Source organism: Lagopus leucura, unplaced genomic scaffold (assembly GCF_019238085.1).
Source record: "Lagopus leucura isolate 7727_CA_CO unplaced genomic scaffold, USGS_WTPT01 153-8_obj-0_obj, whole genome shotgun sequence".
NCBI classification, from domain to species: Eukaryota; Metazoa; Chordata; class Aves; order Galliformes; family Phasianidae; genus Lagopus; species Lagopus leucura.
The window spans coordinates 1-19,365 of record NW_024966267.1 but is presented as its reverse complement, the minus strand read 5'-3'; the positions used below and the strand labels follow the sequence as shown (position 1 = coordinate 19,365).

At 52.3% G+C, this 19,365-nt stretch overlaps 1 protein-coding gene across 2 annotated transcripts in view; it reads right to left on the bottom strand.

The window, feature by feature from the left end:
- KANSL1 (KAT8 regulatory NSL complex subunit 1) overlaps positions 1-11,828 on the bottom strand; it is a 52,912-nt gene extending 41,084 nt beyond the window's left edge. For both annotated transcript variants that reach the window (XM_042893052.1, XM_042893053.1), the window contains exon 1: positions 10,442-11,828. In XM_042893052.1, coding sequence (XP_042748986.1) covers positions 10,442-11,745 — 1,304 coding nt within the window. In that variant the 5' untranslated portion in view covers positions 11,746-11,828. The remainder of the gene's footprint in view (positions 1-10,441) is intronic.
- Between the last annotated feature and the right edge of the window lie 7,537 nt (positions 11,829-19,365).

Genomic DNA, 19,365 nt, shown 5'->3' with positions numbered 1-19,365 from the left:
AGCTTTGGGAGGGACAAGGCATCTTCCCATGGGCTGCCACGCAGTGCTCCAGCATTGCTACTCAGCACACACAGCTGGGACCGCCCGCAATGTTCCACCCCAGTGAGACAGATCTCAGCACAGAGGGAAACTTCCCCTTTAAAATCACCATGCGATCTCTTGTGCCCGATGCCAGGACTCTCAAACTGAGCCCAGCCAGCACTGAGCTAACAGGCAATTACAAAAATCCGTGATCGCTCCTTGCTCTCTTTATGTTCCCTTCGGAGGCAGGAGGAGCTGCTGCTCAACTCTCAGCCCCATACGGGCCGCAAAGGGATGCAGGCAGTCCCTAAGGGCTGTGGCACTGCTGTGAAAAGCCACGATGTAAGCCCCACTAAGGACAAAACCACCAATTCTCAGCACCTCCTTTGTCCAGGCAAGCATCAGCTACGTAAATAAGAGATGTTTTTGGACCAGTAACTCTCAGAAATGAAGCGAGACACGGGGAGCTCCAATACTTCCATTAATGCTCCATTTGCACCAGGTCAGCAGTTCTCAAGGGCAGTGGGACAGGCACAGACACATCCCTGTATTTCCTGTTGGACCAAAATCCCCCAGTTCCAACCAGCACTACTCTGACTTGCTGGGAACTCCAACGCCTCCAACAGAGCCCTCAGAGCAGAAAACATCCCCCCAGCAAGCTCCAAAGGGAGGGGAAAGCGCTTCAGTTCCATACAGCAAACCCTTAACACAGCTCCGGGTGCAGCTGGCTGTGAGCAGGCAGATGAGAGCGAGATGAAAGCGGGTCTGAGGGATGCCACAACATCAGAGCACAACAATAAAGAGGATTCCTACGGCAGATTCCCCCAGTAACAGAGCAGCAGCTAGCTTCTCATTAGCAGGGTCTGCTTCGTCATTGCTACGAGAGCGCTGACGTCTTGTGCAAGCATCACAGCTCCAAGTGCTGGGGATTCATCCTGAAATCTGCACTGTGTGCCAGCAGGTCTCCCTCGTCCCCTACCTGATCTGGGAGCTGCACCACTGAGGGCAGAAGCTCTCAGATCCACGCTGTGCCATGCAAAGGATGGGAGGAGGGAGCGGAGCGCGGTGCAGCCGGAGCAGCAAACCCAGAGCTCCTGCCCTCGGGGAGGGGAGAATTCATACACACAGCGTTCAGCTGAGAACTACTGGGGTTTCTGAGCAGTTTTTTTTTCTCCATATGGCCACCAGAAGACGTGAATCAAGTCGCTTCTCCTTAAGGTTTATCACGGAGTGCCTTTGTCCCAGAGCTCACCTTCACTTCACAGCAGGCAAAACAAGCAGCTCCATCTGCAGAGCAGCTAATCCCATCAGGGCTTACCTGTACCCAGCCCAGCAGCGTTGGGTTTCAGGCATTTAACATAACTGATGCACACCTGGTCGCAGCACACACACGGAGGGACAAGGCAGTGCTGTGCCATGACAACTCAGATGGGTCATGAGAGCTCTCTGCTCCTCCAGAGGACACTGTTTTGAAAATAAACACCGCTCCAACAGCCAAAACAAGGAGAATTAACAGCAGCGATACACCTTACACACAGGAGATGGGGATGCTCGTGCAAGAGGACAGCTAATGGTTCAAGGAATGTTTGGGTTGTGCTCAGGGACGTGGTTTAGTGAGAGCTATTGGTGATAGGTGGATGGTTGGACTGGGTGAACCTCGTGGCTCTTTTTCAACCTTGGTGATTCTATGATTCTAATGCAGGAGGGGCTGCAGGACAGATGCAGCATTCCCAGCAAAGGGTGAAGGCGTTCATCACCACCACAGCTGGACACAGATGGAACTTCACCCTCTAAAGGCTCAGAGATCTGCTCGTGCCCACTGAAAAAGCAGCTGTAAAGAAAGCAAAGTTACACTGCTGTGTAAAGCAGTTTAAGATCTAATACACGAGTCTGCAACCAAAGCTTTCAGTTAAGATTTTCCACAAGCATGACTGAATGAAAGCAGGTTTAAGCCACAAGGAGTTAAGGTGCTTTGGGTGGGAGGGGGTGACCCAGAGGCTGCATAGGAGCGCTGCCCTCGGGCACAACATGAATCAGCACAGGGAGGATCTTCTCTACACCTCAGGTTGAGTTATTTCATCTGAAAGGCAAGGCTCTGACCCATGCTGACAGCACAAAGTCAAATGATGATACTCAGGTGATGGCAATTAGGACTAATCTGCATCAGATTTACCTGCCTTGAAATAGAAGCGGTTAAAGCCTCGCAAGCCCTCCCAGCGATGCTGCCGTTGCTTCAAGTTATTTTTTGCTGTGTCAGCACAAACTGCACCTTCCCTCTGGCATTCAGGATCAGATGCACACGACAGGAGAGCAGCCCACGACAGGGCAGGAGCACAGAATCCTTCCCTTGTTCCAGTCGGACACGGTGAAAAGGCAGCGCCGCAAAACGTCGTACGTGGAGCAACAGCCCTGCAAGCGTTCTGCATTCAGAGCTCAGCCCCACAGAAGGCTGATTGTCTTGGTTTTCTGAAATAGCCAGCACTGGAATAGCAGCAGTCACATGGAGCAGGGCTCCGATTCACACAAAAATAGGCAGACTTCACCGTTGTGGTTTTTATTTGTGCTACTGTCCCAGCCCAGAAATGGCAGTAGTTGCTCAAAAGGAATCTTCTCCTCCTGGCCAGTGAGATGCAAGCTGTAGCAGAGCTGGAAGCACACAGAGCCTTGGCCTCCTCACATCTGCCACCACCCCACACACTGAGCACAGCTATGATTTGCACTGAAGCCACACTACTATGGCAGAACATGGCACGGTGGGACACACAACTGCTCCTAACAGCACCGCGACAGCTCAGCCTGGGTCCTCAGCAATTGCCACCTCACACTTTCCATTATTCTGGCTCACTTTGTTCCAAAAAAACAGAAACCTACAGCCCAGCAGCCATCCCCTGGCACCCAGACCACAGCATGTGGGCAGGGGGAGCAGTGGGGCAGGAGTAGCTCTGCACAGAGGGGATGGAAGGGGTTGCAGCACATCGCAGCCTGGGCTGCACAGAAGCTGCACTGCTCCCTTTCAGCAGGTGCAGGAAAGGCACCCGTGGCCAATGCAGCTGCAGCTCCCACCTGGCATGCACTCACCTCCTCCAGCACTCCCAAGGCCGGCTGCTGTGGGTCACAGAGCCACAGGGCTTCAGCCACCCAGATACAAATAGGAGAGAAAGGGGGGGGGAGGGGGAAAGAAAGAAAACGCTACCAGGATGCAAAGCACTGACACTGTAATATTTGATCCCTTCCTGCAACGCAAGGTGCCTTTACTCGCATGGCACAGTGAGAAGCAGCTCCCAGAGGCACGTGCATGCCAGCAGCTCCTGCAGCATCCCAGCACGAAGAGCTGCTGCTTTGCAAGGGACTAAATGGGCAGAACTAAAGCAGGGAGCTGCTGATAGGGACAGAAGAGGACAGCGTGCCACCTGGCCAGCAGCAGCTTCCCCGTCACAAGGCATTGCCTCGGAGGACTTAATACCTAACGCAGTTGAAAGATTAAATAACTAACTTGATAACAGAGAGCCAAAGATAAGACACACGGAAGTGAGACGTTCATGCATTGATGTTTAAGCTAATCTGGACTGCAGCAATTTCTTGCTGGGTTCCTACAGGCGATTTACCTGCAAGGTCACCCGAACCCTTTGCTGCCCTCCACCCCCAGCTGGGCAGGGACCACACAACTCAAACCCACATTCATTAGGCACACACGCACAAATTCCCCTCTTTGAGGCCTTTCTTTTCTCCAAGAATCCATTTTCGAGACTTCTATAAACTCTCCCCTAAAAACAAATGAGAAGAAAAAAACCCGACCTTGCTTCTTGCTCCAGAGCGGATTGGATTTGGTAATGCAGTGTAACATCATCAGCCCCGAAGCAGCAAAAGCTCAATATTGGTCATTAAATAGCAGCCACCAGGGAATGCACTAACTGCTGAGTGCCTGTAAAGCCCTATGAGCTCCTCTGCTGCAAAGACACCCAAAAGGAGCCATCCCAGCTCTAATCCAGCTCAACTCACAGAAAACCCCACCAACACAACGGGGGTGGCAGCTCCAAATATTTAACCCAGTATCCTAAGAGACGGAAACAAGCTCCAGCTGCAAGCAGGCTGGGGTGAAAAAGCACATGTGAGATACGTTCAGCCCAGCCTTGGGCAGTGAATGACAGCACAATAATCAGCTTCCACCCCCCCCCAGGTTCACAGTCCTCCATTAATAAAGTCCTGCCTCATACAAATAAAGTCCTGCAACATTTTCTACGTCATTATGTGTTACTATGGAAACTGCAAAATAAACGTCACACATGCAAGCCTACAGCTCTGCTGCATCAGATACCTCAGTGCTCCTTATTCCTCTCTTTTAATGTGGTGACCAAACATTTTGAGCCCAATAAGTCACTGCTATAGCGCGGGTCGCATCAGTGATTCTGCACTGCTTTAAGATACAGAACGTTTCGTTAAACGAGCAGCCCAATGAAGTTACATCTCCCAAGGCAACCCCAGCGTGTGCCCAGCGTGCTGGGAGGCTCTGCAAGAAGTGAAGTGACACTGAGAGCTCCAACAGCACTGTTTGGTGCTGCAGCTGCAGGGACATCCTCTGTGCAAGAGTGAGAGCTCAAAGTCTGCGGGGATGCATGCATCTAACAGAGCTGGAGCTCTAAAGCAGATCAAATATGTTACAGAGTGGAGTGCTTGAGGACAGAGCATGCTCTGCCATTCATAAGACAGCACCAATTAATCCGCTCCAGCAGCGGCGTCACGAGGCGTGCCGGCCGAACTCCGCCACCATTATCACAGGGAACATCTCGTATTGCAGCTCCCACATCATGGTTGCACATGAGGGAAAGCACGCAGCCATCTGCCAAGGTGCTCACCTGGCAGCTCCCGAGCTTCAATGCAGCCACCCTCCACCTCCCCCCCTCCCCAGGCACAGCAGTGCCACGAGCTGCTGCAGCACGCTGCACAGCACGGCTGCTCTCAATGCTGCCCAGCAGGGCTGCTCTCAATGCTACACGGCTGTTTGCAGCAGCCTGAGACAGGCCAACAGCAGATGGAAGCTCTCAGCACTTGCACGGCTCTGCAACTGCCCCAGTTGAAATGAACGCTCTTGAAGCAGGGCAGCCCCGCGGTGCTGGGTGGCCACGTGAAGCCTGTGCCAGGTATCTCCTGTAAATAGCTCGTCCAAAAGGCAACCTCACTGCAGAGAAGGTCAGGGCGGAAAGAAGAGCTGGATGTTACTCAAGCAAAACAGTTCGTCCCATCGATGCCCAGCAGCACATCGGAAAGTCGTGTGAAGGCACAGAACTGCAGCTCAGGCTGGAGAATGGAACCAGCACAAGCACAGGACCCAGACAGGCAACTCCAACTGACCCAACAGCAGCTTGCTTCTGCCTCCTGGCTGAATCACTAACCACTAAGACCACAAACAGGCAAAGGCACGTGTCTGTCTGTCTGTCCCTTCATTCAGAAACACAAGTCATAGCTGGGCTGGTGCTGAAGTTCCATCTGGTCTAAGCTCTGCCTCCAAGGACGGCCCAGCAGAGCCACGCAGCTCTCCAAGCCTTGGGAAGGAGATGCTCTCAGCCAGGGTGGAAAAGTTGGGGGAGGGGGGGGGCAAATGAGCAAAGGAAGAGAAATGCTTTCCCAGGCTGGAAGGAGCGCAGCGAATGGAGCTGCTGGAAGGGAGAACAAAGGAGGGGGAAAGAAGCCAACGCTGCTGCATAATGAAAGCCAAAGTCTTGCAGGGAGAAGCAGCACATCTGCGAAGCTCACCTCTGCGGTCTCTTTAAGGAAGCCCACGTTTACCGTTCCTCCACTTTTTCATGCCAGGCACTGCCACTTTTCATCTTGGATCGGCTTCAGAGAGGACAGAAACGCATCTCTGCGCTTACAGATGCGGTGCAACACAACCCAGGTCGGCTCTCCATCCCCCAGACGGGTGCTTCAGAGCTCAGCAGTTGAGATCAGCTCCAAACAGGGCCCCTGCCCCTTGCTCAAATGCTAACTGCAGCTTCACAGGAGGCTCTGGGAAAGCAGACAAGCTGCCACGCCAGTCCTGTAACACCAGTCCGCATTCACAAACATTGTTCTGCTCCTTCAGATGCCACGATGCACTTATTCCAATGAAAAGTCCACAGATATTTATTCAAACCCGTCCGACGCATCACCCACATCTGAGGGAGAGCCCACTCCTCCTTGCTGCCCCGCTGGGTCAGGGTTGCAGAGACAAAGCGTGCAGGTAGTGCCAGACCCCAAAGGATTGCTGCTGGAGCTCCAGGCAGCACCTGCAGGTCAGCATGCCTCCAGTGCACTCAGAATGCTGCAAGGAAGCTGCTCTGCTGCATTCCACCCCCCGAGCCCAGCACCCTCTGCTTGTGACCTCCCCCTCTGACACAACTTCAGCCCAGAAAGATATATTTAACCCAAGGCATCAAACTCCCCTTAGGATGGAAGCCAGCACTACCATAATGAGCTCTGCGGGCAGCAACGTGAGCACTGAGCAGACACCCAAACCCTGCATACAGCAGGGACTAAGCTGGGATAAAGTCAAGCAGCGTGCTCAGCATCCCCTGCACCTCTACAAGGTGTGCACGGCCGTGATTTCTACGAGAAACAACACTCATTTTTCCTTACCATCCTTTCCAAGCAGTGTTCTCGTGTGCCCTCTTTTCTTAAAAGCAACAGGGACTGGCAGAGTGTCCTACTTACTCTGGATACCTGATTAAGCGTTTCTGAACAATGAACTGCTCTCTGCTCTTCTGCTTTCACATGCAAAGCAAGCACAGCTCAGGATTTGCTCTCTCTTTCCCCCCCTCCCCAGGTGAAGTCGTTTGAGGGGCATCACCCCAACCAACAGCGCTGCTGCTGAGCAGAAGGGATTGCAAGCAATTCAGGCTGACACAGAGATGCTCACAAACGGGTGAGGAGCAGTGCTGAAGCCAAGACCTACAAACACAGCTGGAAATCAAGGATAAGAAACACACCACGTCAGCACGAGCCAGGAAGTGACAAAATGTCATAAAGAGATGAACTGTTCTAAGTAAATGAGAGCAAAACACGTTGGTGATCCATAGGGAAAGCTTCCTCAGTGTGCAGCGCAGGATCTGCCCCATGCCACTCTCACAGAGGTGTTATTTACAGGCCTGGCCATAGGGGCCACCTTATCTCACTCACACGTGGAAAACAAAATGAAGGGAGAAAAACCAGAATTTCAGAATTCTGATTGCTCAGCCAACTGATGCACCGCTCACAGCCACCAATGGGTGCCATGCCCAGGAGCAAAACACCTTCCTTACCTCCAAGCCCAGCCAGGCAGCACAGGGAGGAGCCAGCACACCAGCTGTGCAGTGATTCACTGCAACACTGCAGTGCAGAAGGCGCTCGGATTTCCCACTATGACACGGGATGATTACAAAGCCATGCTCCAGCATCCTGACTGCAGGCACTGCAACCACCAGGCTGCACCCAGGGCACTGCCTGAGCCTGCAGAGCTGCTGGCAATTGGTCGGAGAAGCCCTCAGGCAGCTTGATGCAACCGCCAGGTGAGGTCTGAACTAAATAAGTGAAGCTCCCATCCAGGACTTCCTTCCATCACCTTTTCAGGTGAATCTGTGAATCTCAGCCCCAGGTTGGAGATTGCAAGGGTAACTCACCAATCGCTTCCCAGCTGATGAGCACAGGGCTGCTTGACACAGGTAACTCATCAGCCAGAAATAGCTGCGGAGTTCTGATGAAACTCATCCACAGCCAAATGCAACACAAAGAAACCAGCCTGAGGAAGGCAGCTGCTACAGACACACGTGGTTGTGGATCATTAATCCGGGAGCAAATGAAACCGTACGGTGGTCCCCCATCCACCTTAGTGTAAATGCACTGTGAAGAAACCCAACCTGCACGCCCTTTCTTTCTGCATTAGCTGCGTGAGACTCCAGAGTGCCTTATTAAACCAAGCCCAGGGCTGGCAGGGCTTCCCAAAAAAGGTGTAACGAATACCTCCCTGCTTTGTTTATGCATTACACGACGGCCTGGTTATCTGCCTCAGTGACAGCACCTTCCCAGGCAGCAGCTCTGGGAGCGCTCCAAAGGACCTCCTGAGTTGTGCTGAAAGGATGCAATCCCTGCTCCACGGGCAGGAGCAGGCAGGACACAGCAGGACGAATGCTTCACGTCTGTCCTTGACCAGATGCCGTTTCTGGAATGCCGCTGTGCCAGAAAAACTCAAAGGTCAGCTCTTATCTAAGCTTGATGTAAACAGGTCTTTGTTTCTTTTGCATGCTTCTACTTGGATCCCACAGGAAATGCAGTCACTTATTGCAAGCAGGCTGCAGGGCAGCACTCACAGCACTGCTCTGCCTAGGGAGCTCCAAGCCAACAAGTTTCCTGGGGGAAGGAAGGAGCAGCCAGGAACAGAACCAAGGGATGAGGCAGAAGCTTTTAGGCACCATCCGGATATACTGCCTGCTATTGGAACTATGAATAAACACAATCAAAAAAGTCTTCCCTCTAATAAGGAAATTCAGCTAGCTGCAAAATCCAGCTGCATTCGAGCATCCCTGCAACAAGGCTTGGCTTTCTGCACTCCCACAAACGTGGAACAATGCTCCTGTACATCCCAGGAGCTGCCCAAGGCAGCTTCCCAGTGGAAAAGTCAGCCTTTCCCCTTCCTGTCTCCCATCTCCTACGACTGATTGAGAAGAAGGCTATTTAGATGTGCTGGGATGCACCAGCTCCCAGGGCTGACTCCAGGAGTTCCAGTCACAAGCACGAACGTGCATTGAGCCCCAAGAGCACCGGGGCTCCTGAGACCCAACGTCAAAGCGCTCGTGCCAACAGGACAGTCGATGCTGCAAAGGCAAATGCTGAACACCCACAGGCACCAACTTTGAAGGAGGGTTGGGGGGCCTGCCCTGGGTGCCAGCAGGCACACACAGCAGCTTCTGACACCGCACACAACAGAAGGAGCACTCTTTATTGGCTTTAAAACCTTTGGCTTTTAAAGAGGGCTGGGGAACGTACAGGCATGACTAACACAGAGGGCAGAGAAGTCAGCACAGGATTTCACGCATTGTGTCTCTGAATACCACGCTTCCACTTGGGATTAGGATGAGTGGCAAGGAAATTTCACTTTGCTAGACAACACACGAGCCCATAATATAGGAAATTTAATATTATCTTGGACACAGAACTTTGTCAAATGCTGCCTCTAGTAACTGCAGCAGTAATAAACTCCATTTTGCTACTAATCCCAACAGCTTGCAAGCATTACAAAGCAGGAGTAACACCACTGAACTCATCTCCAACAGCACGAGGGCAGAGTGCCCCTACATCCAACCAGCACACACAAGCCCAAGCCATACAGAAATTCATCCCAGATGAATTGCTAACACCCCAAAATGAAGTTTAGCTAGAATTCAGTATTTGAGAGCTGTAATATGCATCATGTTGATCAGCATTCATCCACGTGAGTGGGTTTTTGGGGGGATGCTCGAGGTAGTGAGCACACACTGCATCACTCAGTGGAGTTTGTCACGGTACAGACCAAGCACAAGCATCGCTTTGGACAACAGGTATCAGAATGCATCCAATTATTTCTCCATAGATGTCTGAGCAAACCCCCAATAGGGGGGTGCCAATAAGGCCCCGTTCCAGAGAGGCCCATTTGGGCTGCAGAGCTTACAGTCAGTGGCAGCCGTTCTCCACAGGCTGAGCACAGCTGCAAGCAGCATTTCACACAGCCCAAACACAGAGCACGGCCTTTGCAGAGATCTGCTCTGACAACTTTGATAAGCTCTCCCAGGGAAAAATGCTTTTCTTTGGAAGAATTTCTCCTGTTCCTTGACCTGTCAAGGCCTCTCTCCTTGATGTTGATTTCCCTCCTCCACACACACAAACTCACAGCTAATACTTATGCAAACAGCATCCAGTTAACACCACATTAGGCTGCTGTCACCATTTAATGCCACTCACAAATAAGAAGGTTCCCATCAGTAACCTCTCAGAAATGAAGATGCCACACTCGCTTCACACTTCCACCAGACCAAACCCTTGCAGAGACTTTTCTCTCCCCCGAGCAGTTGAACAAAACATAAAACAAAACAGAACTCTGCCCTGGTTTGCAACAAAGGCTCCCACTGTGAAGAGACAAAGGTTTCAGGGGACAGGTCCAATGCACCAGCAAGCAACCAGACACAACTGGTTACAGTATTTTGGGTCTGCTGCTCCAGCTGCTGCAGGCAGCGTGTCCAGGACTGCTCTGCTAGAACACAACTGGGGGCATGAAGAACGTCCTCAGAGCTGAACTAGGGAGCAGCCACAAGTCACACCGCACCAGTTTTAACCTTTACTGCTTCAATCGAAACACATCCCTGTAACACCCAGGTTCTCTACCTGCCACCTCTCAGCTCACCCTACCAGAAGGAAGCAAAGCAGGACTGCTACTCACAGAGGTATGTGGGGCTGCTCTGGATCTGCTTTGGTCAGTTCCTCCTCCTCGACGTCAGACTCCCCTCCTGAGCTGCTGTCAGTGACATCCGAGTCGAACGCCTGCTCGCTGGATCTCAGGTTGGCCATGCCACTGGCTGTGAATCTCTCCAGTTCTTCCGATATCGAATCGCTCTTCAAGAAGCTGCTTAGGCCTTCCGAAGTAACTGTCTCACTCGCAGCTTTCCTCAAAGCTGCTTCTGCTTTTCTGGTCAACATCAGTTGGCTGCGATGCCTCACAGGGTCCAAAGTCGGAAGCTTGCTCAGAGTTTTCTCCAAGAAGCCGCCCAACTGCTGCTGGATGTGTCTCTCCACCTGCTTCGCCTGCACCACTTGCAAACGTTTCTGCAGCCTTCGAGCTCGGTTCTCAATGTCTGCCTGCCGTCTCAGCAATGCCCTCGTCCTCATCTCGGAGTCGAGAGCGCTGTGATGGCCGGCTGACAGAGAAGGTTTCTGCTCCTCCAACTTACCGCTCCCAAATTCCGAGTGACCGCCAACCCCAGGCAACCTCGTCTCTCCACTGCCACCCTCCAGCACCTGCTGCTGCTCCGTGGAATTAAGGGAAGATTTGTTTGCAGTGCTATTATTGCTAAAAGGAGTCGTGCGTTCCGCATCAAGGCTTCTGTGTGGAAGAGTGCAATTGGTCAACCCGGCCTTCAAGTCCCCCAATTCAGAACCTCCTGCATTATAGTCAACGCCCTGGAGGGCAGCAGCAGGAGAAGCACACTTCCCACCGTTCAGAGCACTAGAGTTTTCATGGTCTGAATTGGTACTTTTGGCCAATTTCTTGGCCAAGCCGTTCACAGGCGCTTGCGGGAGAGGTGGCTGGCTATTAGTACTCATTGTTTTTAGATTCTCCAAAGTAAATTCCAACACCGGTTGCCTCCCCAACAGATCACTCGTTTTCAAGAAGGACTGAGATAAGAGAGAGTGAGATTTAAGGACTGTCTGCTTGTTGAAGACTCCTTGCAGCTTCAGAGGCTCTTTTGAAGAGACAGATGTTACATCCGAGCACAGATAAGAGGCCACTAGCGGCTGCAGCTTGCCCAGCTCTTCCTTCGTGGGGTTGTTTCGGAAATCTAAACTGGGATCCTCCGGAGCAATGGCTTTCCTTTTGGTGCCGTTGGCAGCCAGGAGGATGTTGTTGGCGTTGCCGTTGCTCTCGGCACTGCCAGGCGACAAGGTGGAGGACGGGGGAGCCAGCTTGAATCGGATGTGGTGAGCTTCAGCTGCTGCGTCAGTGAGAGCGGGCGCCATCGCAGCCATTCAGCACAGAGAGACGGGAAGTCCAGCCTCTCCCGGTGCCGAGGCCAGCTCCACTGCCTCCCACTGCCTCTCCCGAGGACAGCCTGCGGAAAGGGATGGAGAAAGAGAAGGTTAAGCTCCGCACTCACAGACAGCACGGCAAGCAAGGCAATAGCAACGAGATACGCTGACCCCATGCTCCCGTGTGCAGCGCATCCTCCCCGTGCCACCAGCAGCCCTGCACCCAGCAGAGCCACCAGGCAGGCGAACACAGAAGTGGCACCGGGGGGGGGCTGGTGCCAAGGATCCCCCGGAGCAGCCACTGAGCAGGCCCACATCCTTCCAGGCCTTCAGGAACGGTTCCACCCCAGGTACCACAGTCCATCGCCCGTTGCACAGCTCACCAGCTGCTTTAAAATCCTTGCGTTACGTCTGCAGAACACTCCTCACTACGACTGCTGCCAACTCAGGCAGAAGCAGTGAGAAACGAGAATCGCAACACGTGAGAGAAAGGCCTTGAAGGGAACAAAACTCCATCTGCTCCAACTCCCAGCGGCTAAAGAAACCCCACAACTCCATATCCTCTGGCAAAGCCACTGAAGGATTTCAGGGAACTCAGCTCCCCGGTGTGCATGAAGCCTACTTTCCCAGAAGTTCATTTCCGAGCAGGCCAGGTGATTTCCAGTGTTAGCCGTTCCTATTTCTCTTTCAAAAGGGATGGATAAAGATTAACTCACACCATGACAGAGCAGTTCTGCACTGACCATAACAGAAAGGCATCAAATCAGTTACGAAAAACGACCAAAGACACTTCATTCACATACACTCCATTTCTTTTTTTCCTTTAGACAGCGAGTTCCTGGTCATTTACCTACTTCCTTTATCACCAAGGAGTGACAGCCCCTTAAATGCCTTCTTGTTTCTGCTCAAACAGCATTCACATCACCCACAGGACAGGCTTTTCTGTCAGTACAGCACTGCCTTCATTCTCCTTGTGCTGCAGAAGTTGAGCAGTACTTCCACAAGCTATTCCAATGTCAATTCAACAATAAGGAACTGCACTGATGCCTTGCCTGATATGCCAATCCTCTAACTTCACATAAATTTGCATAAGCTTGCTGTAGCTGCTCATTAACGCACCCCAATGACCAAATTAACACAGCATTTTGTAGGATAAGTGAGGACTACCTAAAGTTTAAAGATGGTGAACGAGCAAAACTTAGCAGTTTGGTTTGGTTTGGGCCTCATTCGGCTGCACCAGGGCTGCTCCCCAGAGTCAGCAGGTACCTAAGCCAGCCAACAGAACCACGCTTAAATCCCAATCTGCTTCTCTGCCCTCTCCATTCTCCTCCTCTCAGGCCTCCAAATCTTGGGAGATGGGCACTGTCCTCCTGCAAGTGGGATCTGAATGCTGCTCTCAGGTCAGATCTGAGCAACTCAAGAGAAAGCCCAACTCTGCATCACACAAACCTGGCTCTGTCTCCCAAAGAAAGACCAGCAGAGATGAAATCACTTGCAGCTACGCTGCTAAGACTCACCAGGTCCACATCTCAGACCTCTTCCAGCTGCCCAGCCCACCGATATGTGACACAGGCAGAGAAGATGGGGAGAAAGGATAGGCTCAGAGGAACTGATAAACAACGATCTGAAGCTCTTGTAACAGCAACACAGAGATGCCAGGTGTGGATGAGGCCTTGAAGCCCCTTCCTACAGAACCTTGCCTGCTTGGCCATTAACACACCTTACCCTCTCTGAACAAGAACACTGCGTACCTTAAAAATTTAACAGCCATTGCACTGAAAATACTTTTTACACCGTCACTTGGGCCCATTAATAAAGAATGGCAGTAACTCATCAGAGCAGAAAGCAAAGAGGAACCTGCAGGGAACTTTCCACTTGTAGCTAAAACGCCCTTGGGACAGGAGGGAAAAAAAGAGCAGCAGAATAAAGGACTTCCCCACTTCAGAGTCCCACCAAAGCACACAGGCTGGGAGTGTCACTTCCAGTCGCTCTGCCCTCCAAAGGAAGGTCCTGGATCGCTGCTCTTTGCCACCATGACACGGCAAGATAGGGAGAGCGGCTTAGGAAACACCCACAGCCAAACAGCACAGCAACCCTGCCTGGTGCACAGCACAGCACAGCCATCCTCCCCAGCACAGCCACTTCACTGAGTCTGAAAAGCACTCCGGAGCGAATTTGTAGGTCATCAACTTCAGCTGCATTAAGAGAAGTTGTCATGGTTCTATTAAGCATGATGTAACGATGTAGAATAAGGGGTGGAATGTCATGGTTCTATGTTTTTTCTGTTTTTGTTTTTTTGTTTTTGGGTTTCAGTATTCCACATCAAAACATCATGTAGTGTACGGGGCATTAAAGTGTCACTGCCCCAATCCCAGGTTCCTATCCCTGTACATTACAGCAGTCACAGGATCTGGCCCTTCTGGGTGGGGGGGCGCTCTCTTGCTGCCTGGCAGTGGGTGCTGGAGGGTGCTTTCCTAGCCGTTCCAACCTTTCCAGGTTTGACTCGGTCCCAGGAACTCTCTCTCTCTCATCTTGTCTGATTTATTCATCTCAATTTCAATTAAATTGTACATATTGTGTTATCTTGTATTCCGATATTATAGTAAAATAAGTTTTCCTCCATAGATTGTTGCCGCTGCTCTCTTCCTCCCTTCCTTCCTTCCCATTTTTGTGGGACTGGGGTGGGGGGAGGGCAGAGGCCTGTCGCCCCTGTCACAGACATAGATTGATCTGCTCAGCTCCGTGACAGAAGTAGAAAACAGAAGGCAAAACTTTCGTGCTGCCTCTTCTTCTGGGTGAGCAAGCCGCCTTAAAAAGAAAGCCCTCCCACTAAGGCAGCGCAGTCCTGCCTGCGCTCGCTGTGTTGTGGACAGCATTTGTAATTCTGAAGCCTGGAAAGGCTCCCTTAGTAAGTTTTTGTTCTGGTAGCTTAAAGATGACCTCCAAAAGGCACTGCGTGTATGTTCGTTTCATTGAAGTCCTTGGAAACTGTGCGCTAGGCAGCACTGAATTACCAACAGACCTTGGAAGAAACGCTAACGATCATCTGGGAGCAGGCTTTGGGGGAAAGGATATCAGCAGAGTGAGGCGTTTGCTATTAAATCCCCCATTCAAAGCACCAGGAACTTCCATTGAAGACTGAGGGGAGGTGGGCACACGGAGAAGGAACAGAGAAAGGGTCATTGGTGTGGACACAGCCTGGGGGACTCGGAGAGCTTTCCAAGAGCTCTGACCATCGTTCTAAGAACAACCTGACTGTTCTGAACCTCCTGTGTGCCCTGGGACTCCAACAGGACTGGTGAGCCCACCCTGCAGGTCCCTTTCCCTGCACCCCCCACCCCAGGGGCGAGAATTGGGACCACTGTGGGTCCTGCAGCAGAAGCCTCCAGTCCCACTGCACACATCCCCCAGAAATGGGGCAGCTGGAGCTCACCACAACATCCCCCAAAATCCACCAGCGCATCACTGAGTTTTTATTTTATCATTATTATTTCTAATTTAAAACTAGAGCACTGCCAAAGCAGTTAGCATTAATTAACCGAGGGAAGATGAAAGGCTCCAGCAAGCAGCTCGAAGCAGGGGAATGGCAGCTCGCCTGGCTGCCCTCGCTTCCTCAGGAGCCCCACACAGCCACCGAGGGAGCAGAGCCCTGGGACAGCTGGCCTCAGCCACAGAGCCACATCACCTTCACCTCCACTGATGCTGTGTTTCCCACCATCACCCTTCGCAAGCAGAGCAAAGCACGGAGGCAACGCAGGGCCGTTCGGAGAGGCAGGAGGAGGGCTGGTCCTCACACACAGTCACACTGCCCTCCCCAGCAGCCACTGGGTCACGATGCCCCACGACAGCCCTCCTCTGACACACCGACTTAGAGACCATCTGCTTCTGGAACTTGGTTTTAGAGCTAAGCCCCAAAAGGAGAACCGGCTTTCCAAGCACACGACGGTGTGCAAACCCTCGGGATGCAGGCCTGGAGAGAACGTGGGAAGTTGTTGTTCTCTGTGAGAGGAGTTTCAGGAGAAAGGACCGGGCACAGAAGGCTCACAGGGAGACCAGGAGAGCCGCCAGCAATGGGAACAGCAGCACTGGGGACCTCCATGCAGGCAGGAAAGCCTCGGCCTGCAGCCCGTGGGCTGCGCTCCCCCCATGGCCCACAGCAGCAGCCACGTCTGCCTCCTCCTGGAGCTGCGTCCCCTGGATTTCTGCAGAGCTGAATTCCCCATCGAGTTTCAACCCCTGACGCCCGTATGTGAAATTCCAGGCTGGTTTCATCAAGTGCCCAACAGTGCTGGGATTGCTCCCACCAAGAGATCCCCACGTCTCCATCCAAAGCCACTCAGCAACACCTCCTGTTCCTGCACCTTGTGCCAGGAATGGGGAGAAGGAAAGGGAATAAAACCCTCACTACACCTCATTCTGACACTGGACGATGCTATCTGAGCCCACAGAAACGCAGGGACCCAACAACCCCAGCTGACACCCCATGCACAGAAACATTTCCTGCATCTCAAATGTGCATCTATGAGACACCAACACCTAGCGTCCTCTTCTGCAGCCCTTGCTCCCAGTCAAAAGCCCTCCAGACCAAACTAGAAGCTGCTGCTTTTCCCTTGCTGGCCCACAAAAGCTGCGGGGTTTTCTGGTGACTTCAAAAAGTGACCCAAAGTTCCTTCCTCCAATGGTGCATTACATCCAAATCTTATTGGACAGAAATAAAACCCATTGACTGCATAATTGGAGGCAGAAAAGGTTTCATCTGTCTGATGTCATAAAGAAAACAAAAAAAGCAAAAGCCACAAAGCCAGGTTGGCTGCCATCTCCCCAGTCAGAAGCCTGGAAAGTCAAATAATCACAAGCAAGAACGGCTTCAGCAGGTAAATAAAGCACCTGGAGATTAAACACTCACTGCTTTTGAGTTGTGCTTCCAAGCAAAGTTGCCTGCTACAGTCAAATAAACAGCAGCATGGTATAAGAAAATAATGGGACGTCTGCAGAAAGCAGCAGTGTGACAGCACTCCCAAAGACCAAAAACAAGCTTTAATTATGAAATCTGGGTCTCCCCCCTCAGCTGGTATCAGAGAGATTTTGTTTTTCTTTCGTGTAATCTGGGCAGACTGCCCAGGAAATATGAAAACCTGAACTCAGGGCTCTGAGAGCAAGTTAAACAAAAAAACACAATTACCTCTTCATTTTAAAGATGCACTTCCATTCGCCGGCTGCTATTCCGGGCACCTTTACTCAAAGGCAGGCAAATGTTTTTACCAAAACTCCATGGCCACACTGGCCAGTGGCCCTGCTGTGCCCCAACCCTGCAGGACCAGCACAGTCCCAGGCTCTGAGCACCATGAGCACCACTGCTCCATCAGCCCAAACTGGCAGGCCAGCCTCCACAAACACCTCATTTCAGATGGAATTCTCTGGGATGCTTCGCCGCAGGTCTCAGCTTTCATTGCTGCCCAGATCTCAGGGCACAGAACTGCCTGCAAGGACCACCGTGCAGCAGTGAAACTGAGATGCTACGAAGCCCTGAATGGAGCAGCTTGCTGGAGATGCTGCTGACACACAGCACAAGTTCCTTCTTATGGGGCACAAGTACAGCCCCAAGCGTTTGCTGCTTCTCATTCAGGGCAAGGCAGCCCACACAGCTCCTCCCATCACTGCAGCCCTCAGCAGGAAGTCAGAAAGATCTCAGAGAGGAGACTGCGAGGTTGGATAGAGCTGCAGATGGGAAGTCTCTCTAAAGTCCTTCTGCTCACGTCTCCGAGGTCAAAAAATACACACAAACAAGCTCTGAATGCCATAGACTTCAATTAAACTTTTTCTCTCTTTTTAAATAGTTGGGATTTTCAAAAAACACTCAGCTTTCTACTTTGCAAAGTTTGTAGCAGAAGCCTGAACACCACCAGGCACCACGGCCTGCCTGTGCTGAATGCAACTCCGCGTCCCTCCCTTCAGATGCAGTTACCTCTCCATTTCATCAGCCAAACTGCACCGTTCCACCCCAAAACCCAAACGGTGCTCTGACAGCCACCCCCAAAACAAAGCCCTCGTGGCGACGAGCGCAGCCCATTTCTCCATCTCGAAACAAGAGGTGAGCAGCCATCAGCAACAAGGGAAACGAGGCATCTGTTTCCCAACTCGCTCGTGGATTTACCCACAGCTGAACCCGGGCCCAGGAAGGCACAGGGTTTAATGGCATTATGTTTACTGCAGTGCTGGAGCAGCAGCACTCACAGCGTGACAGCTCTGTGCCCAGATGAGAAGCAGCAGAAAGCCTCCATCCCCTGTAAACTATTTGTTACGGAAAGCTGCATCCTCAGAGGCGCCCCTTGCATGGTGGGAAAACCAGGCAGCGATTCCACACCATTTCTGTTTCTCCTTCCAGACAGACGTTGTATTCCTGGAAGTTCTGAGCAGGGCTGTGGTACTTACAAAATGCTGCAGAGGCAACGGTGCTGCTCGGCTCACCTGAGCTGCCCAACGCCGAGCAGCAGAGCTGCAATGCTCCAAGCACACAACACGCACCAAGTCCCACCTGGTGCCGTCCCACTGCCGCACGACCCACCTGGGCCGCTTCCACCCAACTGAGCTCCCATTTATACCTCAGCTGGCTTAGAATCCATCAGAAAAAGCTAAACAACAGCATCGATACGCTATGAGTTTTGACCCCCGCTGAGCCCTCACCCTTCTCTTTGGCGGCCCTCAGCCTTATCTCCTACCCTGCCTGGAGGAGCCCTCGGAGGCTGCGGCGGCCGCAGCACTGAGCAGGAGGAGGGTGGAGTGCCCAAACTCCAGAGACATTCTTTTGTTCGGAGCCTCCATGAGATAATGGCAGTTGTGCTCATAGAAATAACAGTTATAAACAGGGCAAAAGGAAGTGACTTTGGTCGGAGAGCCGCTCGGTTCCCCCCCGCTTTCCCCCCCCCTGCAGGTTTTGGTGATGTCAGGATTTCAGCCGCTCTCCGGTTACCAGATGAGCTCTGGGGGACGATGGGGACTCCAACGCAGCCTTTCAAAACACACAAAATAAAAACACCAGAAAACAACGCAGCCTCATCTGCGTGGTCATCCGCCGCCGTATCATTTCAGGAGAGGGAACACAAGTCATCCTCATTGCTCAATCATCACAAATCGGCTCCGGCAGCAGCGCCGAGCTCCACAATTCGCTGCTCCTGCAGCAGATCTCTCCATTAAGCCCTGCGCAGCTGCGCGCCCGGCAGCTCACAGCAGCTCCTCCGCGCCAAAACCGCACCGTGAGCCCACGGAGCCCCGGCTCCATCCTCAGCCTCCTCAATTAAAGACCGAATTACGGGAAAATTAAGGAGAAGGAGGAGGAGGAGACAGCGAAGCGGAGAGAACCGGGAGCTCCAGCGCGAAAACAAAGGCTATAAAAAGGATAAATGTGGTTTAAAGGCAGAAGGCGGAAGGCAGCGTTGTGCCCCAGCCCGGCGCTCACCTCCCGCTGCCCGGGGGGGGGTTCTGTGATGTAACGCAGCACCGCACGGTCCGGCTCGGAGCACCGCACAGCCCTGCAGTTCCTCCCACGTCCTGCCCGGCTCCGTGGAAAACTACAGTTTTGTCATTCAAGTGCGTTTTACATAACAGGCGGTGCGAGCCCGG